This window comes from Tachypleus tridentatus, chromosome 2, assembly GCF_004210375.1.
Source record: "Tachypleus tridentatus isolate NWPU-2018 chromosome 2, ASM421037v1, whole genome shotgun sequence".
In the NCBI taxonomy this organism is placed as follows: domain Eukaryota; kingdom Metazoa; phylum Arthropoda; class Merostomata; order Xiphosura; family Limulidae; genus Tachypleus; species Tachypleus tridentatus.
The window spans coordinates 100,788,531-100,800,855 of NC_134826.1; the positions used below are offsets into that span (position 1 = coordinate 100,788,531).

Below are 12,325 nucleotides of genomic sequence, written 5' to 3' on the forward strand. Positions count from 1 at the left end.
TATAACTTTTTATAACATACTTCCTAAAGGTGTTTCGATATATGATTGAGTTGTAAGTGATTATTAAATTTTTTTTTTAAATAGATAAGTTATTATTTTATATTATAACGTCATGATGTTCCTTATAAAATTGATGTTTTTTTCTGGCAGCCGTTCATATTAGTTACTATATTGCCCCACAGAGGTACATCAGCATGTCTGCAAACTTATAACGCTAGATGACTGATTGTTTAAAATTAAGCACAAAGCTACACAGTGGGCTATCTGTGCTCTGCCAACCACGGGTATCGAAACTCGGTTTCTAACAGTGTGACTCCGCACATATATCGCTATACCACCTGTGGGATACACTGGTAGAATCCAGGTTTCGATATTGTGAGTAGAATACAGATAACCTATTGTATTCCCCTGTGCTTAACTTTAAAGAAACAAACAAACAAGTTACTACACGTAATCTGGTTTTACAAGATTCCTGTACTTAAAAGCATAAATGGTGAATCAAAGGGTGTCACTTAAAGGCAAAAGACATCACTTATAACTTATAATCTACATAGAAGTCTGTTTTCCGTATCAACACAAAACATCCAAACTCTAAGATATTTATCATATTAATTGTATTCTTATCCATATGCTAATCTGACAGACAGACCTGGAACGGTTAGGAAAAACAAAAAACGGCAGATTTAACATTTGTCAAAATCATCTTCGTTGATATACGTGGCAAACAATCCTAAATGGTATGTCTTGTCCACTTTTTTTGTCTGTGATAACTTTGTTAATGTAAATGTTTTTCACTTTTTTCACGTATTTCACGTTTATCATAAAAGGCTATGTATGAACAAGATATATTTTACCTTTGAGCATTAATCATATGATGGACAACGGCAACAACTAGCGAAACATACAGACGTCACTGAATAATTGCAGTTCTTGAGTGAGACACTTCTCGAGAATATATAACGATTGAATTAAAACACAGTTTATCTGTTTCGTTTATTTTTATGAATTTCACGCAAAGCATTTCAAAGGTTATCTGCGCTAATCGTTCCTAATTTAGTAGTGAAAAACAAGAAGAAAGCTGGCCAGTCAACAAGCACTGAACTTGAAACTGTGTGACTCATTGTTGTACGTCTAACTTTTACAATATCAGTCCATCTTTAAAACGTTTAGGTAATGGTTGTGTAATATTTAAGCAGATTATATAATGTTAAGTAGGTTCCACTGTGAAATCACAAAATTTTGTCAACATTAAATGCATGGTATGGGTTCTTTATGTAAAAAAAAAAATCAGACTTATTAATTGTCTGGTGTTCCTTACTTCAAACTGAATGTTGTCCTTTAACGTTATTTTCTACAGAAATCTGAAAGTACCCTATACAAATATTCAACCTGTGAAACAAAATATTCAGTTTATGTATCAAAAACGCTTCGTTTATTACTGTTTTCAAAGTGAAACAATAAAATTCGACTCTAACAATAATACAAAAACTAATATCGTATTAAGAACTATAGAGAATGAAACTACTAATTTGGTATAATATGACAGAGATTGGAATTAATGATCAACACCATATGGTGGTTCACAAATGAACCACATAACAAACCTTCTCCTCCCACGGCTCCACAAAAATGACCTTACCGCTCCCATAAAATTTAGAAACCATTCATCTTTAGTAGCACATCACGAAAGTATACGCCTTAGGACACCACAAGGAATGGTAAAGTTTTAAGTACACTTCTTAAGAATATTGGAATCTCAACAAACCAAACGCTCTTCTCACAAATATCAGTTAAAGACATTTTGACATGACAGAGATCATTATTAACATTTTTTAATCTTATCTTTCTTTCATTCATAAAACGTTTGTTTTTATTTGTTTTTAATTTCGCGCAAAACTACACAGGGCCATCTTCACTAGCAGTTCCTAATTTAGCAGTGGCAAGGCAACTAGTCATCACCACCCACCGCCAACTCTTGGGCTGCTCTTTTACCAACGAACAGTGGGATTGGCCGTCCCATTATAACGAACCCACAGCTAAAGTGGCGAGCTTGTTTTGTAGAACGGGGATTCGAACCTTCGACCCTCAGATTACGAGTTTAGCGCCCTAACCACCAGGCCACATTCGTGGAATGACTGAATGATATCTCGTTATATTTATACAGTTAAACTTACAATTATTTTTTTCTTAAACTAGTTTATTGACCAAGCGAAAGATTACATTTGAATTTGGTTTTTACGTTAGGTATTAAAAAGCTAAATTAATAAAATAACCATAAAATTTTAATTTCAATTTTCTAAACACTAGAAAAAATTTTGCCAACCTAGAATAGATTTTGATACTAAAGCTCTATACGTGGACTACAGAAGTTACTGATTCCTACGACATGTTGGTAGCATTATACTGACACATAAACTTACACCAGTTGTCGTCGCAACGATAGTCACTATACTGGTAATTCCTCCATTTAGGTAATAATACGCAATCTCTATCGTAGCCAAACTCGCCTGTATCGGGTTCACCAGGGTACCAGTTAACAAACTTAGCTATTTTTCCAGTTGCATCTCTCCAGACAAGTTCCTCCTGTTGGTCATTTAGGCTCGTCCACAAACATTCCTCTTTGATGTTTGTAAGACGATCGACTATGAATTTATAGACATCCTCATCGTCGATTACTAACGGTTCCATATCTAGCACTTGGCATTTCCACTGGGCTGTCATTCCCAGACTTTCCCACATCAGCTTGTAGCACTTTCTTTTGTAGTACCAGGCGGTCCCGCTGCATCTTTCCTCTAATAAAGAGGTCAACTGAATTTGTCAAACATACACTGGTTCAGAAACAAAGAATATAACATTAAACATAAACATATTTTGATATTTCTACGATCACATAAGTAACAATGAACATAAAATGATACGTAGAATAATTTAGAAACTTTAAAGTATCTTTCAGTAAAAGAAGACACAACATGATACACAGAGGCATTTCGATACTGTCAATATCTTTACAATAACAAGAAAACATAATGTATAGAAGGAGCTTGAAATCCGTATACTTCATGCCTATAACAAAAACAGAGGTTGATACATAGAAGCAATTTGAAATCCCTCAAGGTCATGTAAATAACAAAGAACACGTAATCTACAGGTATTTGAATTTTGTCAAGATCTTATGAATAACAAAGGGCACAATTTGACACTCAAGGGCGTTTTGAAATCTATCAGTACAATGTCAGTGATAGAGAGCATGATATTAAACAAAAAACCAAATTAATTTATCACAGTATAAACTATACTTAGTTAGAGAGAATGGCAAAAAAAACGAATGTTGGTTAACTTGATGCACTAGGATCAACAGGAAGTGATACCGAAACCATCAACAGAGAGTTCGTAGTGAACGCCATCTAACTACAATGTATATACAAGTTGCTTTAGTTTGCATTTTGCGCAGAGCTGCACAAAGGCTATCTGCAATAGCTGTCTCTGAGTTAGCAGCGAAAAACTAGAAAGAAAGCAGCTAGTCATAACGACCCACCGCCAACTGTTGGGCTATCCTTTTATCAAAGAATAGTTGGAGTGACTATCTCATTATAAGGCCCCCATGGCTGAAAAGGCGAGCATATTCGATGGGACGGGGATTTTAACTAGCAACCCTCAGATTGAAAGTCAAGCACCCTAGCCAACTGGCCATGCCAGGCTTTCAATAGGGGTAAATGGCATGTAGTGAAACTTTTTCTAAAGGATTCATGATCATTGCTGGGTACTGCGTCCAAGGAGGGGAAAAGCAAGTTGAAGTACAGTAGATACAAAGGTAAAGGTGAACTCTTCTTATTATCAAATCAATGTTCTGAATTCTTTGTATCACACAGAAATGACAGATTTATAAGGAAATGAGAGCAACAGAGTATAGGTTTCCAAAGTTAAGGCTTCTACCATGCTTCATGTTCAATGGTCGTATACCTCAAATTGCTGAGAATTAATCAAGAATTCGTACTATTTCAGATGAACACATATTGGTCAAGTCACTGGACTAAGCACCTTTGGATTCTATGTGATCCTACTGTTCAAACGGGTACTGGGAAATCATCGTTCATGGATTAGTAAAAACTTGCACAAAGTAGTGGTGCGTTTCTTGACCTGATGGCTTTACGACGGAGATTTTGCAATACAAGCTATACCGTTAGGCGATTTTCAAAGTGCTCAGTCATCAAATATCACAAGTCCTGGGAACTTTGACACAAATCTAATGCTATGCATCCTTATTCATTCTGTGAAATCTACGTTTTTAAGTCTCAAAACTACATGTTGTGGTCTTTCTTTTATGTACTGCGTCTAGAACATCTCGTTTCCATGACCAGCAATAATCAGCTATCATACTTGCTATCCCCTCTCCATTTCCCTTATGTTTTAATAAAATATTTCCCCGAGTTTCTCGCTGACAGCACCAAAGTTTGTAGTTTATGTAAGAGTAAGAAATGAACTTTCAAGCTCAAATTACAACCCAACTCTTTGAATTTATCGAAAATGTTATTGTCAGTATTTAGGTCCTTGTTGTTTCACAAAAAATCGTCAATATCATCTTTAAATTAAATCCACGCTTCTTTTTCAACTTTTCCCATTGTTCTTTCGAATTGTTCATCAAAAGTCAATTTCCAACAAAGATTTCTTCTTTAAGTTCCGCTTCTGAAAGAGATGGAAATTGCCCACATAGATATTTGAAATATTTGCTATATTTGTCTAAGGCCTTTAAAACTGTTTTATCAAACACAGTTTTATGTGAAATGGTGGTAATAGGGGTTTCAATGTGTCAACCAAATTTTCCTGTTCAATGTTTTTATACCCTGGTATCAGACTGACTTTGCATGATTATTGCTTCTTTGTTTACTGCTGATTTCATGTTATGTTGTCCCATTCACACAAAAAACATGTAAACTTTGTATAACCAGATTGCTGAAACAAGAAACTAACAAAGGAATTTTAAATCTCCACAAAGTAGCCAACTATGTTATTTGTATATGACCTTATTATACGAGATATGCATGTTTCCCTCAAGTGAACAGAACGTGCATTAATAAAATATGCATATATGTTACCATTGCAAAGGAGAACTATTTTTAGACTTGTTTCCGAGGAATCAATGAGCAATCACCACTCACTTGGTTCATAGAATGCAGCTCATAACACTGGTAATAATTCAGCAATAGTGTTGCAACAAATCAACGAACTTTCTTGCGAAAAGTACGGTATCAACTCTTTCTCACAGCTTCTGTACCAGTAAAGTTCTTAGTCTGAAGTCTGGACCCCAACATCTCTAAAGAATCCTGTGGAAGGCACAAATCTTTCAACAAATCATTAAGTTCATTTCATGTGAAAAATTGGTATTTCACCAGACGTTTCAGGTTGAAAACAATTTCTATTTTTCTATTGATATGAAATTCAGAATTAGATTGAACTGTTTCAAGAGTCGCCAGTGGAGTAGATACAGGTACATCATGTCCATTAGCAACAGACCTTATAGCAAACTAAGTGTTTGAATAAGAAGTTTCTTTTCGATTTCGAGTAGTGTTGCCTTGCACGTGACATAAGCAAAAATAGCAGTAATATCCGTGGAGCTCGTGATTTACCTTGGTCCCTGAGTTTTATTCCAAAATACGTGTAATAGGCTTTTTTTGCGAATTTTCTGTTGTTTTTCCTTTGTTTCATTACAATACATTTACCACTAATATAATAGAGTATGCTTGCATCATTTACACTACCTAAATAACATTGAAAAAAATATATATAAAAGTGCACGCAAGAACAAATGCTAGTATATAAACGACTGGAAAGCCTTGCAGCCTGGTAACCATTTAAATACTAGCGTTGTGTCTCTCGTGGGTTCTAGAACGATCGATAACACTCTCACGTCGCAAATGGTGTGGAGATATCTATAACCAGTGGTTGAAAACATTTTAAGCATAACAAACTGTGACCCGATTTCAACGAAAATGATTCACTTAGTAAAAGTATACCACATAGGTGATGGGAAAAATGGATATCATTTTCGGATTCAGGTATTGGAACTACAAAAGAATACGTAAAAATTTAAGAAAAAAAAACTGTGTAACTGATGATTATCTTGCCCACCACACAGACGCCATTAGTAGAACACTTAAAACTGCAACTGCGTAAAAGGATCCTCCATAATCAAAGAGTGGTATAGCATGTAAACATGCTGAGAACTAAAAAATTTAAAAAAAGAAATTACGTATTAAGCAGTAAGATTGAAATTGACAAAGATCTCGACTCATAACTAGTTTGTTATTCGAGAAAGTCTTTCCTCGGAATAATCATACCTGCTTTCATTGTAATATGCTTATCCAATTTTTGTACGATCAGAAGTGATAACATGCTACTGAATTATAATTTTAGGAATGGACTCCTTGAAAAGTTAGTGACAAACAGAAGATAAAAACTTTCCTTTTGGAATACTTGCGTATTTAATGCCGTCTTATATTCTTTAAATAAAATTCCATAAAACGTTTATTTTACGTTCTTACTTCTGTTGTATTAATTCTATAAATTTGTTGTGCAGTATTCAGGTTTCATATATTAAAGTATTGCCTCTGTAACGACAACAGTAAATAATTAATGGTTTTAAATTCTTGACAAAAGTAACCAGTGTTTCTGACATAAACAACCCTTGGATAGTAAGGCATGTGAATATGATGTAAGCAAGACAATCTTCCAAATTCTGTTACTCTCGTCATATCCTTCTCGTAAATTACCAGCGTTAAGCAAGATATTGTTTCAGATAATGATATTGCTATGAAAGCACATTATTTAAATTCATTATATTAAAAATGTTACTTTAGTTTAATTGTAACTTTCAAGAACGGCGGATTAAATTAAATGTAACCATCATTAACCACACACAACTTTAGCTTAATTATAACCTTCATAAACTACGAATTACTTTAGCCTTAATGTAAACTCTATGAATGACGCATTACTTTCTCTGTAAATTCCAACAACTACGCATTAACCTATACCATCCAAGAATAATGCATTACTTTACTTTGTCTGTATCATCCATGAACTATAGATTACTTTAGCATAACTGTAACTTCCTTGAACCACTCAGTGTTAAAACAGTTGAACTATCACCTCTACAATAAGCTAAATACTTCATTATTAACTTAATCTTGGAACTGGCAGAAAAGAATTATCCTATTCTTACATCGACTATGTTTGTAAAAAGATGTGATAACGCTCTGATAATTAACTTATGCCACATAATACAGTATCAAATGAAACAGATTTTTTTGACAAAGCATTAAGTGTCATATTCTGTTCTATATCTTTCTGAAATAACATTTTGTCAAAGTACTGACCACAATATGGTGTGGCTGACCAGCGGCCAGAAGGTAGACACGTGATAGAAGAGGGTCCAACTAAGAATTTAGATTCATGACACGAGACCTTGCATTCACTATTGACAGCCATTGTACAGGTATCTTCGAGGTCTACTTCTGGTGGCAGTTCTTCTTCTGTACAGAGCACCTTATTAGGGTCTGTGTGAATTTCTCTCACTGAAAGAAAGACAGCCTATCACTTGCGCTCTCAGAGATTAAACCAATTTTAACTTAGATGTTGAAATAAACAGTAACAGTACCAAAAGAAAAATATATTATGAATAAAGCATCCAAAGGATTTAGTACAATAGTAGCATACATTCACAATAAAAACCTATGTAAAGTTCAAAAAACGAAATTCCTAATCCACACACAAACGTTTGTGTTTTCGATGCATTTCATAGTTAAGTCTACATAAACATCCTACACTTTCACTGTATGTCCTACTTTACTTATACATGTCATATAATTTCAATATATTTCATTGTCTTCTTCACACATATTTTATACTTGCAATGCATGTCATAATTTACTCCACACACACGTAGGCACCACTTACAATTCCACACACGTGCTACAGTTTCTGTGTAATTCTTATTTTACTCCACCCACACATAGGCACCACTTACAATTCCACACACGTTACAGTTTCTGTATAATTCTTATTTTACTCCATACACACATAGGCACCACTTACAATTCCACACACGTGCTACAGTTTCTGTGTAATTCTTATTTTACTCCACACACACATAGGCACCACTTACAATTCCACACACGTGCTACAGTTTCTGTGTAATTCTTATTTTACTCCACACACACATAGGCACCACTTACAATTCCACACACGTGCTACAGTTTCTGTGTAATTCTTATTTTACTCCACCCACACATAGGCACCACTTACAATTCCACACACGTGTTACAGTTTCTGTGTAATTCTTATTTTACTCCACCCACACATAGGCACCACTTACAATTCCACACACGTGCTACAGTTTCTGTGTAATTCTTATTTTACTCCACCCACACAACTCCTACAGTTTAAAGGTTTTTATAGTTTAGTCAATTTGTTTATGCTACAGTTATAATGTATTTCAGAGTTTAGTAAGCACACACACACACACCACACTTCTGCAATTTCAATATATTTCATAGATTACTCCAAACGCACCTAGAATTTCAAAGTGTTTTACAATTTAGGATACACACAGATGCGACAGTTTGGATGTATTTCACACTATAACCCACACTCATATCCTGCTGTTCCAATGTGTTTCACAGTTTTCTTCAGATAAACAAATAGCTTATAGTTTCAGCGTGTTCCATAGTTTACTTCACAAACACTCTTCCATAGTTCCAATGCGTTTCATAGTTTAATTCACACGCACTATATTTCATAATTTAGTTCTACACATCGATATCTCAACTAGAATGTATTTCATATTGTGTTCCACATTCAAATCCTGTAGATTTAATGCATTTTATTGTTTATTCACAGACACACACACACACATACGTCGTGCACTTCCAATGTGATTCATAGTTTAGTCCATTTACACATCCTATAGTCCCATTGTTTCAATATATTTCCTGATTTAGCTCACACATACGTACAATTTCACTGATTTACAGTTTAGTCCACCAACAGATCTTATAGTTTCAGGGTGTTTTATAACTTAGTTCACACACACATGACGTACAATTTCAAAATGTTTCACAGTTTAATTCTACTCACAAATCATACAGTTTTAACGTGTTTTATAGTTTAATCCACACCACACAGATTTCACACTTTAGTTCATCCACACATCCTGCCGTTTCAATGTGTTTTATAACTTAGTTCACACACACATGACGTACAATTTCAAAATGTTTCACAGTTTAATTCTACTCACAAATCATACAGTTTTAACGTGTTTTATAGTTTAATCCACACCACACAGATTTCACAGTTTAGTTCATCCACACATCCTGCCGTTTCAATGTGTTTTATAACTTAGTTCACACACACATGACGTACAATTTCAAAATGTTTCACAGTTTAATTCTACTCACAAATCATACAGTTTTAACGTGTTTTATAGTTTAATCCACACCACACAGATTTCACAGTTTAGTTCATCCACACATCCTGCCGTTTCAATGTGTTTTATAACTTAGTTCACACGCAGAAGCGTCTATAACTTTAATGTGTTTTGTGGTTTATTCGACGCACACACTTTCCTCAATTTCAAGTGTTTACTTTTCTTTGTTTTGTATATACCATATCTATACACTGTTAATGAGTAAAACAATTAGAACCACACCACAATAGGGCTTGCTAGACCAAATTCCTTTCGTTAAACATGTAACTTCTTTGTTTCCTTGTAATATCAAATTTTTAGCACATTGTATTTGACACTTTACTCCCTGCTTAGTCTCGATACCACAGTCTTCGTTTAGTCTGACGCTTCGAGGTAACTGGATTTCCTTACAATTAGTCTGAGTGTCCGTGGTTACTTCTCTTTGCTCTTCTAGTTTAGGTACTGAAAACCGTAAATTGAAATCAATTAGTTCAAGAGAATAACATTGGATATAATTGGTTTTATATATTTATATATATATATATATTCATATTAGTAGCATTTTACCCTTTTTGTTCTAGCTTGTTGCCATTTCATACAATTTCGACTCGTTTTCTTAACTTTGGTTTTTAAAAATGCAGTTCAACCCCTTTAAAAGAGACGACAGTAAAATGTTTATTTGAAATAGTGAAAATTATTTTAATTACAAAAGGAAAACTCTATTACAACAAAAAATGAAAATAGATATTTGGGTATAGCATTGATCTCAACACCAGATGAAAAAAAAAGGAATTCTGATATTTACCGTCCGATCAATGTATAATATATTCTTCCACAAAATTTCGCCTTGTTAATACAAAAATTGACATTTGAAAATATTTCTGTATTAAAGCCGATAAAGAATTACATAAGTAAAATGCATTTGCATCTGCTAGAGTGGATTAAAAGCCTTTCTTTTTGCACAATGTTTAGGTCCACTGTTAATGTAAAACCAATATCATCCTTTATAACTATGATCAGTATATTATATTGTAATCACGTTATTTCTTTATATTACATGATAATATAATCAAGTACTGTCATTTTTTAGATCTATTATAAGTCAAACAAATTGCCTCCTTGCGAATTCAAATCACATTAATTCACAGGATTTATTCCATGCACATTCTAGTGACTGTAATCTGTTAAACTGACATCGTGCAAGTTCTTATAACGATAATATGCTGAATTAACACTAGGTATGTTCTTGTTATGATAATATGTTAGATTAGTATCTTGCATGTTCTTGTGACTGTAATCTGCTGGATTAACGCTGGCTGTAATCTGTTGGTTAAACTTTGAGCAGGTTCTAGTAATAGCAGGCTGCTGAATTAACACCATGCATGTTCTAACGACAGTAGTTTACCAGTAAAACATGTATATTAAGATGGCAGTAATATGTTGCTTGGACATCATACGCATTCTTATGATTGTTTTGATGATTGATATTGCACGTAAGTTTATTATATTTATCTGCTGTATTTACAACACGAATTCTCTGATTACGTTAATCTGCTGGTTTAACATCAAGCATGTTCTTATGACGGTTATCTGATAGATTAATATTACATACATTATTTTATTTGACAATTATCTCCTGGTCAGATATCACGCATATTTTCTAATTACAATAACCTTCTGGATTAACATCACGCATGTTCTAATGTTAATCTACTGTATTAATAACATAAATATTCTGATGATGATGGTATGCAGGATTAACATCTTGAAAGTTCTTATGACGGTAAGATGGATTATCATTATCCATATTCTGAAGAAGGTAATATATATATACCAAACTGCCATCACACACATTCTGATGATGGTAATCTACTAGTTAAACATCACGCAATTTTTTTCATTATGGCAATTAACGTTACGCATATTTTGACAACGACAATATACTGGATTAATATCGTGCAAGTTCCGATGTCCCCAAGGGTGAATTCCTGTACTTGATGAGGGGACCTCCTGGAGAAGATTCTGTACTTTCAGTTTACCTCCTCTAGAATCCGAACGTCCGCTCACTGTTTGCCGTGCGTGGTGATCCTTGAAGGAATGGAGAGAATCCTGGTGATTAGATGTCCAACCCCAACATGCCACTTTGGCCTTTAATTCCTGTAGAACTAAGTACCGGTGTGGAAGATTCTCAAAGGGTGTTGAAGACATTGCGTTTGATACTCACGAAACCCAAGCGTTGCTACAGTATCCTTGTTTGGCATTGTACTGCGTCCCGTCGTAGGGCTCCATGGTGGAGTCTTGACTATCAACGAGTACAGAAGGCTTAGAAACAGATCTAGGATATATTTTTCAGGTATTTCATTCTTGCTCTCTGATAACTTGGAAGTTGGTTATGTTCAAAATATCACTGTAACCCTAGGGGAGTGCTTTTCTTACATTTTAAACACTTCTATATCTTCTCCTGCCTTCTTAGCCATCAAGTCGCAGGGTAAGCAATCGCAATTTTCTTTTCAGGCAGATCATTCCTATGATTATAATTGCTCATTTATGCTGGTGAAACTTAAAATTACTCTTTATTAATCTGGCAGTACATCAGTCGGACCTAATGCTATTCATTGTAGGATGCTTCGAATTATTATTTCATTGTTTTTGTTTAATGTCTGTCTTGTCTGGTTCGTTGAATCAAACAACCTTTTCTCGTCTATCTGATGTGGGTTTCCTTGACATCACTCCATTGTGAACCACCTGATTCCTTTTGAAACATCAATCAGAAAGCCTTCCTCTAGAGGAATCATCTTTTCTCCATTTTCTTTGATCTTGAGAAGTTTTATGACTCTATGTGGAAGTACGGTATTTTACAAGAAA

At 34.4% G+C, this 12,325-nt stretch overlaps 1 protein-coding gene across 1 annotated transcript in view; it reads right to left on the minus strand.

Annotated features, from left to right (window-relative positions):
• Nucleotides 1-2,210: 2,210 nt before the first annotated feature.
• Nucleotides 2,211-12,325, minus strand: part of LOC143245573 (uncharacterized) — a 55,934-nt gene continuing 45,819 nt past the window's right edge. The window contains exons 8-10 of the mRNA XM_076491932.1: nucleotides 9,704-9,922; nucleotides 7,374-7,571; nucleotides 2,211-2,792 (exon numbers count right to left, since the gene is read on the minus strand). Coding sequence (XP_076348047.1) covers nucleotides 2,380-2,792; nucleotides 7,374-7,571; nucleotides 9,704-9,922 — 830 coding nt within the window. The 3' untranslated portion in view covers nucleotides 2,211-2,379. The remainder of the gene's footprint in view (nucleotides 2,793-7,373; nucleotides 7,572-9,703; nucleotides 9,923-12,325) is intronic.